Source organism: Oxyura jamaicensis, chromosome 8 (genome assembly GCF_011077185.1).
Source record: "Oxyura jamaicensis isolate SHBP4307 breed ruddy duck chromosome 8, BPBGC_Ojam_1.0, whole genome shotgun sequence".
NCBI classification, from domain to species: Eukaryota; Metazoa; Chordata; class Aves; order Anseriformes; family Anatidae; genus Oxyura; species Oxyura jamaicensis.
In genome coordinates, this window is record NC_048900.1 from 22,130,440 (window position 1) to 22,155,595 (window position 25,156).

Genomic DNA, 25,156 nt, shown 5'->3' on the forward strand with positions numbered 1-25,156 from the left:
TGATTTTGTTTTGGTTTTTGTTTTTTTTTTTTTTGTTTGTTTTTTGGCTGAAAAAGATTGAGCCCATATTCACAGGTACCAGTAAGCAGGCACATAGTAACAGAGATTTTGCATCTTTTAGGTTCACTTGAACTCTCTCCCCAAAGCGAAAAGTAAAACACTCCAGTTCTATATATTTAAAAATAGATGAGAGTAGAATGAACAAAATATTTCAAGGCACCTATGTGTTTGCAACAATTTTTCTGTAGTGAGATAATGACTGCTGTTTCTCAAGAACAGAAATAAAGCACCATGCAGACAGAACAGTCCTAACAGACATTGTGTTATGCAGTCCTTCTATTTCTGTGCTGAAAAAAAAAAAACAGAAAACCAAAAAAACAGTTGCAATGAAAAGGGACGATTGCTCACCTTATGTATTACAGACTAGCCTAGTCTTCCTAACACGAGAGCACGAGAGTTATTTCCTGATCTGCTTTAACCTCTGCTTGTGCTGCCATGACCCTTACTCTTCTCCTCAGGTTCTATAGTGAACTTCTCGTAGAGTCCCCAGTCATTAAGGGAGAATACAATTACTTCTGTATCAGACAAGGCTACCATTACTTTTTTCTACAGGTCAAATCCCCGGGGCCCAGATGAATGGTTTTCTCTTGACCCCAAAGCTAGCATACACAAGGCCTGACTCTTAATGACTCCTGTAGGGGAAAAGCTAATGAACCCAAACAACCAAATTAACAGAGGAAATAACACAGATGCGTGCTGCCTGCACTTCCAGTCCTACACCGAAAGGAGCAAAAGAACCAAGGCAGTAATATCCAAAGGTACTCCAGTTTTAACAGCAAATAACCGTTCTTGTCATTAAAGCATACCTTCCTGGAACTGAATACATTTAGTTCTGATACCAAATCCAGAAGGGGTATAAAGTAACCGTAGTTTAATGGAGAGCCTGATGCCTCTGAAATTCTTTCAGTTAAGGCTACGTTTACATTTCTGTTACTTGGATTTTATAACTGCAAAGGCCCAGACTGCCTCTGCACATTGCACTTTCCAGCACTGGCCTCATTACAGCACCACTGTTACAACTCTTCTTCCCATTCACACAGCAAAGGATGTAAAATGAAGCTGTAGCTACAATGAATGCTACAAAAAGTATCTGAACTAAGGACAAAAAGAATAAGGCATGTAAGCAGAGATTTATTACAGTATTAATCCACAGGTCATGCTATTCATTGGTTGAGAGATCATAAGGATCAATTTAATCTGCAGAATTTCACACATACTTGGAGTTCTTACAAAGTGTAAAGAACAGACCTTCTGCAGCATCCTAGACCTAGAACGCTTTTAATGCCAGCTGCTGGCTGCTGAAAGTCACCTGAAAGATACCCTTTGTCACCACAGCAATTTATATGTATATATATATATTTACAAAAAAAATGAAATTTTGAAGTAAATCCCATCTTTTTACACTACTCTGTATCAAGATTCATTCCTCTAAAACAAAGGCTCTTAGAATTAACAGGTATATTCTCAGAGCTGTTAGCAAAAACATCCAAGAGAAAGCCTCACAGTTGCTCACTTCAATCCTCCAGAAAGTCACCGCAGTTGCTGGTTCCATGCGACCACGAAGTAACTTGCTACAGTGCCTGAAACCTCCAATACACAAGATATTTTATGTATGCACGACACCAAACTAGACCAGAGTTAGATACCAAATCTGAGGAAAGACAGAGGACAAGAACATCTCTATAGCTTCCCTGCCCCCTGCTTTTTTCATTCACCTTCTCGAGTTTTCTTTTTTCAATACTACTGTCAGAAGTAGTAGGTGCCTAGACATTAAGGAAAAATTCAATAAGCACAGGTAGCTAATAAACAACACAAGATATTAAGGAATACAAGCTGATCTGGAAGCCTTTCATCAGTATGTATTGGCTGTGCAGTCTCTTCAGCACTGAGACTGAGTACCACATATGAAGTAACAGAATTCTTCCATTATTTGCAAAGAACACATGCCAGCAGCAGATTCCTCTCCAATAGTTTGGGCAGTTACTAAAAATAACCTTATGGACTACATGCAAAAATATACTTAGAGCTCTATTTACTCTGCCTGCTGTATATTATTTTAATATTATCATTACTGAATTATTATTTTCTTTTCTTTTTTTTCCTTATTGCCACCTTTAACACACCTTTCATTTCCTCTTCAGTTACCTCAAAGCCCAGGCTAACCAGCTGATCACTGCAGCAATTCCCTTTTTGAGGGACAACCACCAGAGCCTTCTTAGCCAGAATAAGAGCTGGAAAAGAGGCAATACCTAAACAGGCAGCAACTCCTGCGCAGTACAGAATATTTGCAGAATGACTGGTAACACGAAGCAGAGCTCTGAAGACACCAAGTTCTTTCAGGTTGATGGGCTAGCCTACTGTGAACACCAAAACAGTTAACTATTTGCAGTGCTACGGGAGTAAAACTGAAGCTATCCAAACAATACAAGTCACACTCATGTAATAACACCAGGGAGTTAGCACGTGTTACAGGAGGCGGTGCGAGGAGGAATGGTGTTCCTGGGCTTTTTAAAACTCTCATGAGTGTGCAGTTGCTATCTGGAAGGAATTGTATGCCCATGATATTTGCCGTAAAGGTTTAGAAGAGGAAACCTAAGTGATGGCTTTTTTTTTCCCCATTCTAGGGTCAAGGGCTTTCCACAGAAAGGTGCCCAAGAACTGAGGGAGGAAAAAAGAGAGAAGGAATAGGGAGAAGTTTCAGTAAAACCTTACTAATGATAGACTCTGCTTGTGAAAGCTGTATGCCAGAAGGACCTTTCCTCTTAAAGGATTTATTTTCCCTTCCTTGTAGAAGTATAACAGTACAGTTGTTACAATTCTGAGAATTTTAAGCTGTTAATATCTTTTCTTCCCAATCATCACCAAAAGCCAAAAATACTACAAGTAGGAAGGTCTCTAACAGCCTGAACCTCCACTCACTGCATTTACAGTTTGCCTAAACTATTGCTGTCAGGAGGAAAAGCAGAGAAGGAAAATTTTCAGCTATCACAGAGGAACTTTTGAAAAAATCTCTTCCAAACCCACAGGCTTTCATTAATATGAGTTTAGGAGTGCAAAAGGACACTGTGCAAGGAAGAAAGTGTTTTTCCAACTGCTACATAACAGCATTCTTGTCTCTAAACAATTAATTGTGGTTGATGGTAAAAACAGCAGTGCCAGATTCAATAAGCCATTACAGACATGTCAAAATTGTCCAATAGCAATTATCTTGCCCAAGATGAAAATTACCATGTCTGGAAGGATTTCCGTAGTAAATTTTTTTCCCAGGGTTTCCAACACAGCTATAAAAAATTAATTGGGCTGAAAACGTGCACTAGTTCAAAGAATTACTTTGGATTCTCTTAAAAAAAAAAAAAAAAAAAAAAAAAAGGGCTAAAGCAGCAGTCAAGATATTTTTCTTACAGCACTTTTTAGCACCTGCATCTCCAGCATGCATTATTGCAGGCATCACTGCTCTGAGCACACAGGAAGCATTTTAGGCTTCAGGGCACCTTCATGCATGTCTGCACGCAGCATCCGTACGATGAGATGTGAAGCAGTTGATAAGGACTCACCAAACGTGGCCACAGAAGCCACTGGAGGAGCCGGGTGCACAGAAAGGCTGGCTTGCCCTTTTAGCTATTTCACAATTATTCAAATGCCACACAAACAGCTTCTTAAGAGCAAGGCTACTCAAGTGCAATCTTGGACCTATGAAACACCTAATAACACATCAGACACTTGGGGTGGAATCAGAAGGACTGACTGGGTAGTACACCAACAAGGAGAAAGAATGAAAGGCTGCCAGAGAGGCAAGTTGGGCAGACAGCACATCCAGCTACTGGCTGAAAGAACATTGTCCAGCCCTCCACCACCGAGAACGTGCTCCATATCACACTGCCACAGCCCTGTCCTCAGCCTGAGAAAGCTCCAGTGCACGCCAGGTCTTGCCCAGGGCAAGTAAAGCCACGACTTCAAATCGTGGCAGCAGAGAATTTGTACACTTTTTAAAAAAAACTATCAACCAACATGAATAATAGCCATAAAACTTTGGTAGCAACAATCAGCTATTGTTTGCAAAGCACTGCAATTCCAAGATAACCCAATCAACACATAACTCTCCCTTCCTCGTTTTTTTTTTTATTATTATTTCTTTTTTTACACGCAGGTGTCAAGGCTTTCATTTCCTCCGAGAAGGAATTATCAAGCTGTACAACTCTTCCTGTACATACATATCCATCAAGTTATAGCAAGATTTTACCCTGACCTCTTGGCAATTCACATAAATTTGCTTAACAGAGCTCAACAAATAATTTAAGATCAGCAAAGAGTTATTGAGAGACTGTTAGATGCTAGACTGTATGCTATGTCACCTGCTCCCATGTAGCAACATAAGCCTAGGCAGCGTGTAACGCACAAAGAGATGTGTCTGCTAACCTCCAGCAGTGGCTTGGATCTGGTCTCTGAAAGCTCAGCAGTATCTCATGCTAACTGACACCAGAGCCTGTGCCTCTGTGCAAGTTTCCCAAAATCTGAGGATGCTGTGTGCCAGGAGATTAAGAAATGGAAGCTAGTAGAGTTGCCAGATTAGGAAGGTGGTCAGAAAACAGAGGTTTGACAGAGAGACTGCAGCTATGCTGGAGAGGTACATGAGTACATGCATGCAGCAAGCACTGCAGATTCACGTAGTTACAGAGCCAAACCACTAGCCACAGATTAGAGTTGAATACTAAGAAATATCCAGTTCCTAGTTTTACAGAAAGTGAGCACAGCAAATCCATGCCCACCAGCTCAAAGCTAGTGAGACAGCCTAACGCTCACCAGCTCATCTGAGCTGCACACCTATTGAGGCCGCTACTTCACCTTCCTTAAATGTTTAACTGTGTGCAAGGAGCGAGGTCCATGCCAGCCGAAATCATTCTGTGACTCTAAGAATAGATACTAAACTACTTCAGAAAAATATGCCATAGTTTCTGGTTTGAGTAGGGCTTCAAAAACAGTATTGGATTTTTCAAATTATAGATTTAAAACAAGGCCAAAGTTCTAGCACAATCTATAATTAAACAATTCCATTCTTTTAGTGAAAAAAATCAAAACAAAACAAACAAACTGCTTCTTGAGTAGTGCTTTTAAAACCAAAAGCCACTTAAGACAGAGGACAATTAAAGCAATATAAAATGCTGCCAACAGGGAAAAACCCAAAGCCTACATACCACCGACATCTTCCTCAAGCAAAAAACCTGCTGGCGTGCTCACTGTGTTTAGCTTTCCATGTGTTTAAATACGCAAGAGGAGAAATCGTGGCACTTCAGGCTGCCTTCCAATGGTGAAGTACTCCATGCTACTAATGTATTCCTTTAACTGACTAAAATTCAGGGCTCCTCTAGCACCATTTATGACTGTTGCCCTGTCTTCTAGTACTATGAGGGTTGTTAAGCACAAGCCATCTAAATCCATTCACCAAGTATTTGCCACAAGAGTTCAATTTCTTATACCACTGAAACATGTACAAATAAACATGATTCCCCATCTCTCCCCAGATAGAAGCTCTAAGTGATGCTGCATCCCTTACAAATACCATCAACCACACTATCAAAACACAACTTCTTACTGTGCACATTCCACATCAACAAGTGGTAATTAAACTCCTTTCAGAACAGGTCCAGCATAGGCTAGCAAGAGAAAGGATTCTCCTTGCAGTGACTCAGATGTCTACTAAGGAACAGGCTGATGAATCAAGAGTTTCACCTCCACAGAAGTGAAACCTTGGCAGAAGTTCTCCGAGTGCTAGTAGTGTCAGGCTAGTATCAATTATGTTGAGCACTGGAAGCTAGGAGACCACCTTTTTGGACCACAAGCTGAGAAAAGCCACAAGACAGTGGGTAATTTGTTTATCCTCCTGGGCTATATCTGAACTGGTGACTCACCAAGCGTGTCTTACTTGTTATTCCATCAGCTGGCCATTTCGCCTCCTTCCTCTAACCTCCAGAAATCAGCAGTACTCAATTACTAGTCTACACACACATCAAGATGAAAAATGCCACTACTGTCAGCAGAAATAACTAATCTCACCACCTGGGACATACTTAGCTCTTGAGTTTGAAAAGGTCTGTAAAACCAAAAAACAACTATTGTATCGGGCAAAACGTGTGGATTCCCTACAACATCAAATTATGATGGCTTTCGGTTGCAGTTTTTCCTACTGAAGGCATTAAATGTCCACCTTGGTCCACACAAGCAAAGCAGTAATCACTACGTGTATTTTTATAACCTGCTCCTAAAGGTACTCTGTTTCTCAAATTTTGCAGGAGCCTTCTTCAGCCTAAAACTTTTCCTCTTTGATCTCAAAGTAAGATTTCAGGAATCTCTTCTGTTATTCTGAATTGTAACTATAAAAAGTTATTCTTTGAAGCCTTTCTTGGATTTATTTGCTTGCCAAGAACTCAAAAATAGCTGAAGAAAGCAGGCAGCTCCAAGTTAGCTCTCCATGAGGAAGCACGTGTGCTGAAGCTTCATTTTCTTGGCCTTCTGGGTGGGGAGGGATGTTTAAATAGCAAGCAAGTGACATGAAGGAAAAAACAACATGCTGAGGAGGATCTGCCAATACTTAGTAAAAATGAAGCATTACAGAGCTCCACCTCTTCTAGGATATGTTATAGGAGGGGGAGGACCTGAAATCTCCCTGTTTTAACTGAGCAGAGGTCCACAAGAAATAAGCAATAACATTAGCTAAGCCTGCTTACAGGACTCGATCAGCCACCCAATGCCAAATCTTAAACATTTTTTCTTTTCTGAGCACAGGGTAGGGAAGGGAAGAAAAGGAAAATAGACGAGGGATAGTTTATTTGGTATCAAAGGACTCCTCATATGCACGCTGTACCTTAAAATCTCTGAGAGCATTGTTACCTTGCTCTTACATGAGAAATGCAGCCACCGTGAACTACTGTGCATCACTGAAAGTAGCTAGGACTATCATTGCTGAATTGTCACCACAAAGGTGAAGAAATTCACTGTCCACATATGCACGCTTTTGCCTCAAAGTTGCGCATGACAGCTGCAGGAAGCAATGGCCACACAGTACCATCCTGATGACTGGTGTATACCCATCCACTCTTCCACTCCTACAATAATTCTTTGCCAAGCATACTGGGAACCATTCCAATTGCTAATTAATAACATGCATGTTACCACAACATTTAAATGGAAGAAAGGCTTAAACTTTTATTGAGCAGTTCCTACAAAGTAAGACTAAATAATAAACATGAAGTTTACCAAGCACAGATGCCCCTTCAATCTCTACTCTAAAGCAGCAGGATAATTTTTACAGATTTTGACACAAAAGAAGTAACACTATTCCTAGCAAGAGAAAACTCCCTTCTATTTTTTCCCCAAAGGGGAGGAATTAAATGCACAATTGAGTGAAATTTGGTGGGAACTCACATGAACTGGGATTTCAGTTTCTCATTTGATAAATGGATCTTGGCAGGGTACATGGGCAATGGGATAGTTCCTCTGTATGGAACCCAGATTCGGCTCAGATGTTCATGTTATTCCCAATAAAAAGATGGCAGGGACTGAATCCACTAACATCACCCAGCAGAAATACCCGATTCACCTGTGAAATGCACATGCAAGCAGAGTATAATGCAAAGCAATGTCTCGCACAAATATTACTTAAGGACACCTCAACCACATCTCTTATTTAGAACAGTATCAGTGGAATTTCATGTTCCCACCGTGATTTTTTTTTTAATCTTAATGAGAGCTTCTAATGATAAAAGACATTCCAGGGCTATAAGCAAAGTACAGTTCTGAGGCCTGATGCTGCAACCTTCCCACTGCATAGCAAGCAGCACGTGATTAACTAACGAGTCCCTGTAAAGGACACTGACTCTAGGTGGACAGCAGTTGCAGAATCTGGCCTGAGAACAGTTTCATATTGAGTATGTATATCATTAAATAGTCTTACCTCAGTAAGTGCGTGCAGCTGTCCTTGATGCACACAGACACCCATAAACCTACAAGAAACAAGAAAAGAAAAGTGGTTTGGGCTTTCTTCCCCCCCCTCTATTTTTGTTTTGCTTTGTTTTTTAAAAATGAAACTAAGATAATAAAGTACTGGCTATGCCAAGAAAGAAGAGAAAAAAATCAGCCTCTCAGACAATGCATACCTCAAGGCTGATTATTTAGAAGTCTCAGCACAAAACAAAATCATGTGCCTGCACTACAATAAGCAGTTCTAAGAAAGCACAGGGGACAGCTCAAACAAGATGGAAAGTTAGTGATTTGACTATAAGCAAAGGACAGCACATAGTGTTTTATGCAGAAAGGAAGAGTCTCAGAGAGCTCCCTGTTTTAAGGAAGCCAAGTTATCCAGTGCTGGTCTGCACAAACAGCAAATTACTTCCCTTCGCATTTTGCTGATTAAGCATAAAAATGTTCCTTTCTATCCTATTCCTAACCACTCAAGAATATGAGAGCACGTGCGTGCAGCGTACTTTTATTCTCTCTTCCTCCCACCCCTTTTATTTTCAACACTTCCATGGAAGCAAGTTCCGATGGTGCCCTGTATACACACTTACCACTACATTTCCTACACTGCACACGGTTCCGACTCCTACAGTTAACAATAATGAATGTCACCCATGATTTTTCTGCAGTGACAGAGAATGTGTCATATATTTAAACACAAGAGGAACAACTGCAAGCTCATTTTTACTACCATACATGCTGAACCTATAAGTGACAAAATGCAAATTAACAGTAAGCATCTCCATGAGAAAGTTCAGTACAATTTAGCTTGTGTGCTCTTCAGAGCCCTCCCTGCACAGTTAAGGGAGTAACCAGTTTTCAGTTTCACTATTTAGACTTTGGTCTCAACATGTAGAAACATCTGTTACTTCCCCAATATTTAGAAATTTCCACTTTACAAGCAAGGTGTAGAATTGCGTGATTTCATTAAATGTGACGGGAATCGTGTGGATTGAAGGAAAAGGTCCTTTTATATACTCAAAACCTTACGAATTTAAAACCAAAATGATGCAAGACATGCAGTACTGGTTAAGCTAAGCTGCTTTTGAACAAATGAATGATCCTTACTGTTCTCTCATCTAACAGCTGACTAGTAAATTACAAGCAGCCAAAGAGAAATAATATAGATAAGGTTCTTTGGATAAGCTGAACTGTGGAAATCTGTTTTTATAACCAAAAAGAGAAGCAGGACTTGCACTCTAAAATCTATTGCCTGCTCTCACCTCAAATAATATCTTCCCCAAATTAAATATGTAAATTTTTATTTGAGAGTGAAATTACAACTCTCGTTCCTTAATGAAGAGCAATAAGGCACAACAAAGTGTTCAGGGAAAGGGGGAGATGGGTTTAGAAATACTTTATACACGAAACATTGCTGATCCTGTTGTTTCAATTCATACAGCAACTGCATATGAACCATTTTGTAAACCTGCTTACAGATTAAGCTTCCTAAGACTAAGAAATCCAGGCTCCTCCAAAGCAAAAACCTGTTTCTACCTTCATGTATTCTGAAAGTCTTGTAAGGCATGGTGTTAATAGTTTATTCACAAGCAAAAGCAGAAAAAAAAGAGATAAAAGAAATACCAGTTCCACTATTAGACAAATTTCAAGTGTTTTCTCTTCTATGAAACACGGTAATGACACAAGGTTAATCCAGAACTGCAGTATTTTCATTCAGCAATGGAGATAATAAAAATAATATTGTTTCCATCTGTATATCAACTCTTCCTTTATAAAAGTATATTATGTTACTTTCAAATTAGGAGTTCATTCTATGTGACTTAATTTGAGAATTTAAATGCAATGAAGAACTTATCAGAAGTTAGGTAAAATTAAATTTCTCATCTTTACTAGACAGGAAAAACAACACTGTCACCTAAATCCTGGTAGAACTTAACTTTTTTGATGACCTGCTTTGGTCAAAGGAAGCCTCAGTGGAAACATATTCATTACCTTTGTGAACCTACACTTAAGGCAGAAAGGATACATTGGCTCAAGTTACTAAGAGTAAGAGTTCACAAATACTTAAACATCTAGGTTTTCTACTGGGAAACAGACAAACATTTCTGACTTTACATCAGATAGTAAAACAAAGCTCAGTATCACGATCACATGAAAAACGCAGGACAGAGATATTCATAAAACCCACATCTAGGAGTTATTAGCCAGGAAAAGAGAAACCAGATACGCTGATAAAGACAGAATTAATGAGTTTACAGCAACATACTGAAACCATTAAAACACTGTGTCGAGAATCTCAGTTTTCCTACTCTGGAAAATAGATTGATAGAACAGACCTCTAGCGATCCAAATTCCTGGAAAACTTCTCCTTAACTGTTCTATCAAGCAATAACAAGCCTCTTGGTTAAGCCAAGTACTGCTACAAAATACTATTGGAAAGCTTTTCCACTAAAAGGTAATATGTGCAGCAGCTACCAGGAAATACAATTACCAAGTAAGATTTAACATAAGATTCCCATTTCTGAGCTCGTCCCAGGTGAGATTCCAAGTTCTGCGGGTAGGAAGCTGACATGCTGGCCCGGTACAGCTGAGATTATTCCTGTTGGCTAGACGCACTGTCTCCAGAGCCAAAATGTGCTTGTAGGTGAACTTCAGCATGCTGTCTTGTCAGCCAAGGGTTACACTTCCTATAAACATTTCTAGTTGGAAGCAGCTTCAATGAGCCAGCTATCCGCAGAAGAGGAGATCATTTGCAGATACAAGGAAGCTTATTTTCAAGACAGAACATCTGGCCTTATCAGAGAAGCTGAATCACTTCCAAAGTCGTAACTAGCAGTTGGAAAAGTTCCCCCAGAAGCTGCAAGTATATGAGGGATGCTATTCGAGTCCACCCTAAGTACAGTGCTGAACTTTTCCACCATGAAAAGCATTCTAACAAGTGTCAGTGATGTTCCCATGCTGGAAAACTCTGCTTCTGAAAGCAAGGCTATTTCTCAATCTGCAGTACCTGTCCTCGGACAGGAGGAAGAATGTATTCTGGACATTTTTTGTCTGTTAGGGCAGTTACCGAAGTGCTTCCAGCTCAGTCAAACTGCAGGGGAGAAAATTCTAGACAGATGGGGGACACAAAAAACTGTAGCCTCAGTGTCCAACCTTCGCCCCCGTGGGAAATCAAATAAAACTAATATCCAGATTAAACAGCCGTTATGGACATCTAGACATTGAACACATGCTTTCCATTAAAAGAACTTCACCGAGACGTGTACCTGCTCTGTGGATAAACCGAGACCAGCTACAGCCCAACATAATAAACTGGTGCCCTCCGAAATCCACTGATGCTTAGGTGAAAGAATTCAGGGGGTTCAGGATAGCATTAAAAATAAGAAACAAACCAAACACAGCAATGCAAAAGTCTCTCATACAAATTCACTAATATAGAGAGAAACAAGGTCAAGAGACAGATGCTTACTTCACTACACTATTGATGAAGAAGGAAAAGTAAGTAAGAATATTAAGTATGCATTAAAATCTTCCTTAATGTTTTATGCACCATTTTAGCTATAAAATGTATTTAAAGTCTTCTACACTTGTCTGATTTAAGACAGAGGTAAGGCGTTTCATCTATTCCCATCTATAATGTATTACATGTGACACAGGCTCTTCAGTTGTTTTGTGTACAGCATTTCTAAAACGCTCTTTTGTGGTACCTGCATCACATAGAGAAAAGGAAAAATATTTTTTCCTTTCTGTTACACCACTGTTTGATACAAGACAAACGATGCTAAAAGACAAAAGCCATTCTTCTACCTGTTGGAACAAAGTCAATCACAATTTCACAAGAAGGAGGGTTTGACAGGGAGAAATTGCATGAGAAAAGGGTATTGTTTTCCTAGGGTACTAGGTTTGTCTGGAAGTAGCGGACAGAAAATTCTCCTTGAAAGAAGTCTGCATAACATGCACACTACCTTCTTATTTTGTTTTGTGTGCGTGCACAGAAAGTAGATTTAAATCAACGAGTCAATCTGCCTGCACGCTCACTGCCAAACGCAGCAGTATCTCCAAGTGTTCCCATGAGAGCACTTCAGACATGAGCTAAGGCTTTCTGCATACAGACTGTTTTAAATGAAGTCCCTGAGGTACAGCTTAAATAAAGAAGCATTTTTTCAGGAAAACAGTAGTGATATTAAAAACTGAAATTCTATCTCAAAATCGAAGATATGCTGATTTAAGAGACAGCACAGGGGACAGAGAATCAGTGTTAGCACACCACTTCGTTTCTGAAAACAAGGAAAACACACCTGTAAGACGTTATCAGAAAGTAAAGGTATTAGTACCAGAATGAAAAGTTATCAGGTCTCCTAGTCTGGAGCCTAGGAGAAAAGGGCAGATTTCTGGAGTCCTTTCCAGCCCTCTTTTCTTCTTTTGATTTAGGTAAAAGCTCATGACCACAGAGCAGCACCAGCATTCAGAGAAGCAGCAATGTGCTGAAAAACATTTGCAAACATACATCAGCCTTGGTAGCAGATCTAACTCAAGCCTGCACTGTAAGTGGGACACAAATGAATAAGGAAGTGAAGAAATGCTCCAAAGCTCTGGTTCCCCTAGCCCCAGCTATTACAGCCGTACCATGCATCAGCCGCTCCATGTTAACGTGGCTATGGTAAACATCACATGGTGTAAAACCAGAACTCCAGCTCACTCTTCCATTCCTGCTCTTGCCATCTGTTTTGAGGTAAGATGCGATAAGCCAGGCTGCCAGAAAGCAGCACATCCCCATACCCAGGGGAAGGAGAGGTGTTGAGCAGAGACAGAAAAGCTTTTTAGTCCTCCAGCTTGCATGGAGATGGAGAAAGGAGATGATGCAAGATGGGGCTGACAGTAGAAACAGTTCAGAGCACTCTATGAATACCACTAGTCTGCTTTTGCTCCTTCCACTCCTAAAATGTCCTTAATTTGATCCCTTGGGGAAACGAAGAATAAGAAAAGCAGCTCTTTCTTTCTTAGTTTATGATCGCCAAGACGATGACTAAGAAATACAATACTACAGTTAACATCTACTCTGCCTCTGTAATCATATCTACTAATAGAAATAGGAAGCAATAGAGAAGGAGACCAGAAAACCTCCAAATCCCCTTACTTTTTTACCATTCAGTGCAGCTGCAAGAGCTTTTATTCCAAAACATCCTTAGCAAAGAGGTTCCATTTTTGCCAAAATAAACCCGTTAGTGGAGGCTAGTTTCTCACTTTTTCTAATGTACTTTGCATCAAGAATTTTTTTTAACAGATTTACTCTATATTTATATATATGTATATTTGACCACAAGAATCTTTGTGATGCTACCACAGGGATGATACACTTAGAGGAACTTGGAAGTGAAAACTAAGCTCTTCACTGTCTTCTGATCAAGACGGATCTGCATGGCTGGCCAAATGCAGAATTTGAGCACAGAAACATTGAAATGACAGTGGTGATACTTAGCCTTCCAGCTCTGTGCCAAGCAACACAAGTTATTTTTAAAGCTTAAATAACCAGACCAGTATTTCATCAAGTATTAGAAGCAGAGGAACTGGAATACTTTGACACAACTCTGCCTCCTGAAGAAGTACAGGAGTGTCTAGGTCACTAAGGTAAAACACAATCCTACCTCTAGCCAGTCCCTGTAGTCCTAAGGAATGGAAAAAAGTCAGACTAATTCAGACACCAGACTGGTGCTTGTAGGCTGGGGAAAAAAAAACTCAAAAGGCATCTGGAACTGTGAAAATGAGATGATATAGATAGCGCAGAAGCAAAAGCAGTCTCAAATAATCAGCAGTATTAATTATTCACTTCAGTGCAATTAATGGCAAAAACACAAGAATCTTTGCAGTAACAGCTTGAAATTAATTGCAGGCACGTTGGAATGGATAGCTAGTAAAAGTTTGCAATGCATTATGGAGCACTGGCAAAGGCAATTTTTATTTTATTTTTATTATACAATGGATACTAATGATCCTTGGCTACCAAATACACTAGAACGAGGAATCTTTTCTCTCTACCATATCACTTAGCTCATATGAAGCAGAGAAGAATTCTATGTCAAAGAGATTTGTTTACAGATTTTAAGGTACTAAACCATCAACATAACCCCACCCAGTTTAAGGAAGATTTCAGTACACGAAAATAAACAAATCATTGCCAAATCTGACACTTACTTTCTAAAATATTAACTAACTGAACCACACGTGTTGAAATAGGTTGAAAGCAGATTTTAGATACCATAAAGCCAGTATCTATCCCGTTTCATAATCAGACAAGACATTTGGTAGGAGAGAGCCTCACAGCCCTCTGGCCTGCTAGAGTTAACCATTGCTCAAGGTGACCTAAACATTTCAGTCTAAGAATCCACTAGTACTGGCAAAGCAGTCCAGGACTGATGGAAAGTAACCCATTCACAGCATAAGTTAGCAGTAGGTAGCCCTAGAGCTTACAGAAGATGAAGAAGCTCACAAGTATATATTACAGAAAATCAAAGATCACTCTCAATGCAAGTGGAGTAGATCCAGCAGGAAGTGGAATTTATGCATTAGAACTTCTTGGAAGAGGATCATTCCCTTTAAAACTAATACAAATTTATAATTTCTAAAAATAAAGAAACATGGTGTTACAGACCATTTTCCCAGTGACCTCTTAGCAGTAGTTTACTGCTCTTACTTGTAACACCATGGTTTTAGCTTTCAGCACTTTACTATGTAAGTAAATGATTATGAAATATTTTAAATGTGTTTTTGAAGTGGGAAACAGGTCCTAAGCTAATTTTTATAAAACTAGAAGAAGCGCCAATAATTTACAGGTTTCTGAAACATACACACAGGCATACATATATACACACATGTGCACATACAGAGGCAGGTAACATTTAGGAAGAGAGAAATCTTCTGTCAAATAACACAAAGGGGCTAGAAATACTGTAGTGAGTGATTTTAAACTAAAAATTAAGTGAAACATAACTAAAACAAAAACACCAAGTTAAGTGATAGAGGAAGAAAAATAAGTTTTTACTTTGTGTTACTATTCAATAGAATAATGAAACTAAGTAGTTCCCATTTGCATTTTCTGTAAGAATATCCTTGCTGCTTGCAGCAAGCATACTTACATTAAAGACTTTTTTTTTTATACTTGAGAACCAACTCTCCTTGAAAAAGCCTCAGATGAAGCATTTCACAAAGCAAGTGCTGTTTATGCTTCAAAACAGTTATGCCCCAATAAGACATACCTTTCAACATGACCTTTATTTCTTATGCAGTTATTTCTCATAACTGCTTATTTGAATACAGATAATCCTGTGTAATAACTGGGAGATCAAATAGAATTCCTTTACAGCTTCCATAAATTGATACATTAGTGGTCTTTCTTCAGGACCATCTGTGTAACACCACTGATTTCCAATTATTCATAGACTCTAAGGCCAGAGAACACCAGTATATCATCTGTATGATCTCTTAGACATAAGGCCTTTAAATTTCAACAATTACTCAGAACTGAGTACAATAACTCTTGCTCTTGTTCTCAGCAATACCTGTGTAACTCTGTTCAGGGGGGATAGGGCTAAATTAAGCTGCAAGTGAATGTGTTTTTGCCTGTCAAACCATCCCTTTCCTACCTTCCTTCATCCCAGCCTAAATTACTTTATTTTGAATTACAGTAGTGAAGTGTTCTTGTTTTTTAAAAAAGATTTACAAATCACAGAGTTGATAAAGCAGTTTTGAAATGTACTGAATTTATGATTCTGACAATGCCAATCCAATGAAGTTCTTTCCACAAAGCTTACTAAAGAACAGTTGTATCAGTCCACCAGGATTATATATCATGTATCTAAGGATTCTGAGAGAAAAGGAGTGGTGGATAGATGTAAGAAAAGTAAGAATCCTGAAAACTAAAATTCCAGTTATCTCACATCATTAAAAAAAATAAATAAAAGAGCAAGGATAGGTGCTGAGAACTTCTCACTTTGGAGCAGAAAAGAAACAGACAAAAATTTCTGATTAGAGGCAGATTACTACAACACTTCCATCACTCTATACTGTGACCAGTACAGAAAAATCAATACAGCTTTACTAAGAGTACAAATTCTCTACCTTCTCAGGGTTTTTGTTTTAGAAAACAGAACAGACACCAATTAATGGAATACTCCTTACAGATAATCCAGGTGCTTCTGGTTTGAATCCTCATAAATACTGAAGCAAACAAACAAGTTGTTACACATCAGTTGATGAAGACTGAGCCAGGATTTCAAGGATCAGAGAAGCTAATTATAAAGATGTCTTAGGAATCAGTACTATATCTGTACTATTTAATAGTCTTGTAAGAAAGAAGAAATTGAATTAAAGTTCAATGTGTCTCCAAAAGTTTTCAGAAAGCTGTACTGCCTGTCGGACTATCAACATAACCACAAATCATGTGAATGGTGATAAATTTGCAATCTTTTAAGTTCATGAAGAGAAGTCCATTTCACTCTTCATATTGTTGTACTGATTCATCGGAAAATAACGTGGAAACTTGTTTTTCTCTGAAGTTACTTATCACTAGTAAACTCAAGATACCAAAACCACGTGAATTTTCTCTTTGGTCAATTCTTTTCTTTCTCTCTTCTTCCTACTCCACTTCTCCCATTTGGATAGCAGCTGTTAGAAGCTGTTCCTAACACATTCATAGATACAGCTATACAAAAAAAAAAAAATAACCTGGAAATAGAAAAGCTCTGCTAAAGACAATCTATCTCTATACAATTCAGAAACAGCAGTATACCTTAAGATGTTTGGATGTGAGAGCCTATTCATAAGTTGAACCTCTTTCAGCATGTTTGCTCTGTTGCTGTTGAGTGTGTTCATCTTCAAAGCCATGACCTGGTCTGAAGTTCTGTGTCTTACCTGCAAGATAAAAGCAAAAAGTGGTAAGAACATGTCCTACCAATGTGAAATTGGACATTGCCTGTATAAGGCAGCACCTCATCATCTTAGTACAAGTGAAGGAAGCCACTTACTTGCCCAGGGAAAGAAAGTTCCCTACTCCAAGTCCTGCACCTCCTTCCCATCCATATCCTTCTTTTCCCATAGCAGTTGCTGGCTTCACTGTTCACAGAATGTGGAGACCCTGCCTTATATACAGCTACAGGGCAGATTTCAGAGGCAGTCAAGGTCTACTTCCTGAGTAGGACCACGAACCAGATTATACACTGACTGGAGAGAAGGCATTCACACCAACCCGTACTGCAAAGCAGAGATGTTACTGAACATGGTATCACTTAGTCTAGGACGTTCAGTAGTGGCTGCAGAATGCCAGCATGAAAAAGTTTTCTCTAGCAGCTGTGCAGAACCAGCACACAATTCAAGAGTTAGCTTCCCCAGTCAGAAATGCATGAATGCAGCCACATCTGACTTGGTACCCTCAGAGCAGCCTATTTGCCACCAGCAAACAAAGTTTGTAGATGTGCTTGTTGCGATAGTGTAAGGCAAACAGCAAAGGACTGCACAAGTTGAAAAACAGCCCACAGGCTTTTTCTCCTGCTTCTCCCCTGCCCATGCACACGAGCTTCTCAGCTGGCTCACCCACAGCCACACAGTAATCCCAGGGTAATAAGGATCAGAGAAAGGAGGTGGAAAAGGATGTAGAAACCAGCACCAAGAGCAGAAACCAGCAGCAAGTTCACGAGCATGGGACTTTTCCTTTCAGTGGCAATACCGGCTTTAAAAAAAACTGGTTGAACTACAGCTTTAGAGTGTTATAACAAGATAATCCAGAATTCCTCTGTGCATAACCTGTCCTGCCTGTTTGGCATTCTTATTAGTTTTAAGCAGGATGATTGCATATTAAGTTGATGCGGTTTAGTGTTACTGGTCAGGTTTCTTGTGTCTATTGTGTGCTTTCATTAACTTTTAATTTTATGCAGCTTTTGCATACTGAGCCAATTTGAATGAACAAGCTGAGCCGGAAAGGTCAACTTCTTTACACAGCTGTTTTTAAACACCTATTTTAGTTATACTTCAGTTTTATTAGCTGTAATGCTTTGGCTGGGGAACAAAAATGAGGGAAAAAAAAAAAGGCTTGCATGAACTTAAGAAAGGAAGATTTGTTCTATCGATGCAAACAAATTAGAATAAGGACAATTTAAAAGCTTTCAATCTATACATAACAGCTCTATCAGCTCAATGAAGACTTCCTCTGGGAGAACGGTGAGGAATCCTGGGTGTTGTGGTAGAGCAATTTGGGTTTGCAGTGAACAGGAAAGAATTTGAATGAGCTTAACTCCTATGGACAGGGAGCTACTCGGAACAGGACTCCCTCAGAAATCAGCTTTCCACTAACACTGAAGCTTCGAGGTCTGCCAACAAGGAATGAATAGAGGTAGAAGGTGAGCAGGAACTTGGACAGAGTGTGGTCTTGAACAATATTTGCCTTCTCATTTACTTCACTAGCTACCTCTTAATTTCTTGCCCATTTCTGTAATTCACTCAATTCCCTGCCAAAACATCAAGTCCTTTTCCCTATGCTCTCAGGTAAAAGAAGAACCTATCCTATAGCAGGACCTTCTTCCTTGTTCTTTGCCTTTTTCTTGTTTTGGCCTCTTCTTGAGCTAGGGCAACCTCAGAAAAGAGGGTGGGAATGTTTTTGGAGCACTCCGTCCTGCATGCTTCCTGGATATTCAGGTCTGACAGGCAAGAGGAAGTGGTCAGCAATTGCTTCTCAAAGGACCGGCTGTCCACAGCACTAATGCCATGCTCAAGGAAAACTGAGCAGTTTTTGCAAAGGACATTTTTCATCCTTCACTTCAGAAGGATATTCCTGAAGTCTTTGCAGTCTTGATAGACTGAACTGGCTTCTATAGTGAGCTTGGAGGCATTTTCTTTTTGTAAAATCAATTTGACCATGCTCAGAATAGCTCAGATTACTAGCATCTGAGCATGTTAACAGATTTCTGAGAGGCACCCCTACACTGTGCTGAACGTGGGAGAACAGGGACTTGTCCTGTCACAGTAGCTACCATTTGAGTCAGGAGGGAAAAGCAGACCTGATGGCAGAAAGGCTTCTTCTCAAGAGGTCAATATCCAATACAGTGAATAAAAATCAGATGACAGTTTATACATTATGGAACACACTATTAGTCACTTAGAATACACGAGGATAATTGTGTTCTCTGCTCTGAAGGAGAGTTGGCAAACAGCATTTGTACAGCAAGAATGGACTGCCAAGAGGAACAGGCAGGTCCTACCTCTAAGGTCACGCTCCAGATCATCTGAGCTGTCAGCTCTTCTTTACATCAGCTGTCAGGTATACTACCGCGTGCACCTACTTACCTGTCAGTCATACTCTAGACAAAATTTGGGTCTGTATTGGCATTCATAGCCAAAACCCCACCAAACAGTCTTTAATCTTTTATCTCCTGTCAGGCTTCTTTTGTGTACATGAAAGCATGGAAATGGTGTTTCACACACAAGACAATTCCAGAAGGGAAACTTGCAAACGTTTTAGAAATGTTACCGATCACATTTACTATTTGTTTATAGGGCATTTTGCCTCAGTGCATGCCTGTACCCTCAACATAAGCAGAGATCCCTAGCAGTTTGCTGTAAAACTATCAAAGCTGTTGACATTATTATTAATTAGAGTTCCTTGCATATGAGATCAAGTAACCTTTCAGTGATGTCTGGATGATCATGTCCGTGCTTGGAAATATTCTAGCAATCCTACAGCTGCCTTCCCATGTTGCTCTGCACCCTCGTCTGACTTCTCAGCCTGCTTACCTATATGCTTCCATCTCAGAGGTCACAGTAACCAGATATTGCCTCCCTGTTTTATTGCTGTCAGGCAGTTAAAGTCCCTTTGCACTCTGATCCTCCAAGGATCAAAGTGTTTTAAAGTACTTTGACCTGGTTATGGCTAACTGCATGGCCTGCCTGGTCTCTGGGTCTTCAAACCACGTTCTAGTCATGGACCTTCTTACCTTCCTCTGAAGAAATGAGGTAGGTAGAGGAAGCCACGGCTCCAGGTAGAGAAACAGGAACATACTTGAAAGAAATATCATAATAGTGATTTAGCAGGGCTCACACTCAAAGAAATTAGTCACTATGGAGATGTTCTACCCAGTTTATACAGGGAATTATACTGCAAAAGTTGGGATTTTTAATTTTCTGCTTGCTACAAAGTTCTTTGTTATTAATAAACCTTAAATATTGTTTTAATAACTGTTTATTAGCTAATAGGTATACCAGAGCTTTTTGAAAATCCAAACATTTATATTACTTCCACCCTTCGCCTGTACTAAAGGTGTGGGAAAGACTGATTTTATCTTTCACAAGGCTTTTTTGACCTTTACTATTAACTGTACCCTTCCAGCTGTCCTTAGAATGAGTTTCTGAAGATCATTTCCCAATATTGATGTTATAAACCTGCCAATACAACTTTAAGGTTTGCTCTTAGTTTTCCACCATATTTTCATTATTTTCAGCCATGTATCATTGATTTGGAAGTACTTTATCACTGTTACCTTCCAAAACTGCATTTATTTGTCTTCCAGTTTTTCCTTACCCTTCTCTACTCTGGTATCCAGCCTCACCGCTTAATTACGTTTACAGATCTTTACTTACACAGCCTATTACGCAGAATCCAGTTGCTTCCCCCAGTCTACCACCCACAACAATTTTTCAAACATCCTGTTACACATCTCAACCTTCACCTGGCCATTTCATCTTCACCCTTCTTGCCATGTGTCCGAAGTACCACTTTACTAGAGTAACCAGTCCACATATATGACATTCCCTGAGCTTGCTTCCTGTTTGAGCTCCTTGCATTACCCACAAGAATCCTACACACGTTCTTACTACTTACACTGACTCACCATCCTTATATTCACCAATTCAAATGTTTCCTGGACACTCAGCCTTCACATTAATGATAGATGATAGCAGATGGTATAGACATATAAAAAGCTATGTGAGTTGTTCTCTTTTCTCTAACAGTCTCTAAGTGTCTTCACCTGATTTGCCTCCATTTTCTCGTGCAGTGACAGGAGATGAAGATGTTACCTTGGTTATCCTTTTAGGTCATTTGTACTACCTATGCTATACAGTATAACTGTGATTGACTAAGTCCACAAAAAAGCTGGTGAGATGGATGAGATGATAAAATTATTATTAAAATGATAATGCATCGTAGGACATTAAATGACAGGGAAACATCCTGAAGCAGACCAGCATTGGCCCTCATGCAAGACCAATCTCAAGAATAGTCAACTTCCTTGCTGTGACAGCAGAAGGAACCTTAAAAAAGTTAGGGTCAGCTGCATTTTATTCAAGACCCACATTCAAGCCATCAAGTCACTACGTTCTCATGCACATATAGTCATACCTTGGAGATGAACATATTACAAAAAATGCATAAACTCTGATTGAGGAAAATCCCCTTTAATTCCCTTTAAGATAAACCTGTTCTTCAGGTCAGATCTCATTCATATCCTCATGTTAGTGATGTCAATATCATGTCAAGTCTCACATCAGTAGAAAAATCTGTAGTGACAAATAGGAGCTTAAAGAAATGCATCAGTCTAGATAATATTAAGCTGCTGTGTTGATGCTAGGGACCAAGACTGGGTTGTGGCTGTTTTCATAGTGGTATAGCATGTCACTACACTAACTTCTTGTAACAAGAGAGAAACATGCCAAGTGTAACAAAGCCTTGCCAAACAAAACTAGTCAACATGTGTTACATGAGTTTAGCACAGGTTCAGAAGATAGAGAGAAACTACGCACAAAAAATAAACCAATAAATTTTAAAAGCATGATGGTAATATTAACTACATTCATTTTTAGTATGAGAAAAAAATGAGACACACACGGAAAGTTGCAGCTGTTACCATTTCCCGTTAGTACAAAGGCTTGGAATTGGTCGTTAAACAAAGCTCCTATAACTTCAGGAACTTCTAACATCACCGATTCAGCAGAGTAACAAGATCAATTACTACAGCATATTCCACACCTACGGCCAAATGAGTTCTCTATTTTTTTGCCAAACAAAAGTGAACTTATAATTAGTAAGCAGTACAGCTGTTACTTTATAAATCCATTTGTGTGCGCCAAAACCCCTTCATTTTTCTTTTGTATTTTGTTTTACTTCATTGCCCGCTGTAATGTAGAACCAGGGCCCAGAATACAGCATTCATTTATTTTAAACAAACCATTTGCTGATAGGAATCTGTCTGTATCTCTGCCACTAACTTGATCTCAAGCAAATCAAAGGCAAAAAGAAACCACAGTCTTATTTTGAGAGAAAGCACAAATGAATCTGAGGACTATTGTTCCACGGTTTGAGATCAGATGTAAACAGGCAGAGCCAGGGTGGGGAAGCTGACTGATTTTGTGGCCCGTTCAGCAGAATAACCATATAAAATTCCCTTAGCAATCCAGAACAAAGCTCATTCATGGACCCACTGCTTAATTGCTGGGCACAATGCAGAAGAGCCTTAATTTTTTTTTTTTTTTAAGCTATACCACAACCTGACTATGTAGTTCACATATGTAGTTTCATACCAAGTATAAAGTCACAATCAGAAAAGGAAATATTGAGTTAGAAACACAGCCCTGGGAGCTCATTCGTCTTCATTTTTAATGTCAGCTACCTTGTCAGCTCATTGAATAACCCTGAGCATGCTACTTCAATTCTACACGTACATTCCCTCTTTAGCTCTTTAAGTCTATAATATGGAGGTGATAATGCTATTTATGAGCCACGGAAATCTGACATCTGCAAACGTCAAACATCCAAACATAATACATAATGAGATACCATATCTGTGTGTCCTTATTCTCCTACTTCTTTTTTTAATACTGATGATTAAATATTTCCTGTGTTACTATGGTTTTATCCTGTGCAAAATGTGATGATATTTGCATGATCTGCAGATGATTTTAAAGCAAAAACACTTCACGTTAAGTTATCCTGGCATATAACTGCACCTTCAGTCTTTTCTAATATATTAAGTTTGGTACCAAGCATGCAATCCCCCACTGTACCAAGGATGTCATCATCACCATTCAAACACATTTGTTGATTTTGTTTTAAAAATCTGCACGGGAACCTTGAGAGAGTTTTATTATGGTCAGAAATAGTTTCCTTACACTTCCTTCATAAATCTGTCAAATAAACGTTACTCATGCATGAGTAAGGAAGTCAGTCTCACATTTGCGCAGAGCCTGCTTGCATGCAGCTATTGCTGCTATAATCACTCACAGCACTAGGACACAACCACAAAGCAGAGAGCATGGAGAATAAAGGAGCTACATTTTGCTTACTTGAGGATACTTACATTTGTGTAAATTGCTACAATTCTGAGGCCATGGCCAAAAAATGAGAGGTCTTAGTAATTTCTTGTTACTTCAGCCTTCATGGAATTGCTTTTCTTGAGCATTAAAATCTCTTAGAAAAGGAAAAAAGGAACTAATTAAATATTCCAGGCAATTTCTTAAGTGTCTCCTCACTGTCAGCAATTGCCAGGCATCACAGGAACTGGATTTTCAGGACTCAAATCAAGCCAGCTGATGTGAAAGGTACTATGTTATCCATATTGTCAGCCATGGATCATTTAACAAAACAATATCTCCATACTGATTACTCAAACCATTGTTCCACAGCTCTGTCCTCTCCTCAAGCCCTGAACTCGTCCAGTAAGAGCAGCAAACAGAAGGCACCCACGCCCCAACCAGAAGCAGCTCACACACACAGCACAGATGGATTGCCATCACACACAACAGCATCCATCACTCCTGTGAAATATTTAACTCCACCCTACCACCCACCCAATGCCAGGAAAATAAGCGTTCAGAGAGGTGTGTCACAGCAGTCGTAGGGGATGCAGCCCATTCCCTAGACTCAGCCATGTTAACGCTGGACACAGGCCAGCGCAGTTATTTGAAGAACAGTAAATCAGCACCTGTCTCCTGGTATCAGCAATGAATGAGCTTACACAAACATGCATGTTTGCCAGCTGGCAAAACAGAAAATCCCAGAGCTGCCAACCCAGCACATCTCCATAAGAACAGAAAACTAAACAGACCATTTAACTGTGCTGGAGAAATTATTATATTCTGCTATATTTTTCAAAGATTTTTTTCTTCAGTAGAGAAGTTGGCTGATCAAAGCAGGGAAAGTGAAACGTGATGTATGCAAACTTTTCCCCCACGTTTGTTAATTTGCTTCACTAGGTACAATTTTAGACCTTACTTGCAGTGATGCCAAGTAGCACTGCAGGAAAGAGTATTACAGAAATAATATTTTCAAAATTTTCTTAGAATTTTTCAATACCACTACACAAGTTGAGGCTTACATTAGGTCTACTACCCAGTGACATCTTTGAGGTTACTAAAATGTTTTAAGGTGATTGTTACATATATATGTATATCTTAATACTTCTAGCCATAAAATAGATAAATCAATCGATCAAAACAAGGCTTATGTCAAATAAGTCAAACATGAACTAGCCCTCTGTTCTTAGCCTTTCAAAGCAGTCTCAGTTCTGACAAACATAAAAGCATGAGTGCCCTGCAAGTGAGGCAGGAAAATCTAAAATGGATGGATACACCTGAGCAGGGATGAAGCCTCATGAGTACTTTGCCTGTTTTATAATCCCTAGGGAATAACTCTGCAGGTGAGGTTTTTAAGTGATATATTAGCGATCCATCAGAGTAAGGCCTATTTACTTCATCCTGCCTATGTGCTAAAAGCATTGCCTAATTAAGTGAGAAGGACTGGGATGACAGCATCTTGGCACCTCAATAATCAAAAAATCACTAGCAAGAGGAAGGCAACTGTCTGCGTGGTTACCACACAAAACATCTTGGCAGTTGCTAAAAGGTTTCCCAAAGGCTGATACTTCACACAGCATGAGATGGATAGTGCTTCTCAGTATTTATGCCTCATCTCAGTTCCAGAACGGTGCTTCTTCCTACTCCTGACAAATATCAGAGTAGGAAGAGAATGATTAGAGGCACCCAGCTGATATAACTCAGGAGCTTGAGGTTTCAAGGTTACTCTAGCCATGTTAGCCAGTTCACGTAATACAGTGACTGTATTCCCAAGCTAACGATTAGTGGTGTGTTT

General features: G+C 39.4%; 1 protein-coding gene across 1 annotated transcript in view; it reads right to left on the reverse strand.

The window, feature by feature from the left end:
* TESK2 (testis associated actin remodelling kinase 2) overlaps positions 1–25,156 on the reverse strand; it is a 76,909-nt gene that overhangs the window by 34,836 nt on the left and 16,917 nt on the right. The window contains exons 3-4 of the mRNA XM_035332966.1: positions 16,817–16,938; positions 8,009–8,057 (exon numbers count right to left, since the gene is read on the reverse strand). Of these exons, the coding sequence (XP_035188857.1) occupies positions 8,009–8,057; positions 16,817–16,938 (171 nt within the window). The remainder of the gene's footprint in view (positions 1–8,008; positions 8,058–16,816; positions 16,939–25,156) is intronic.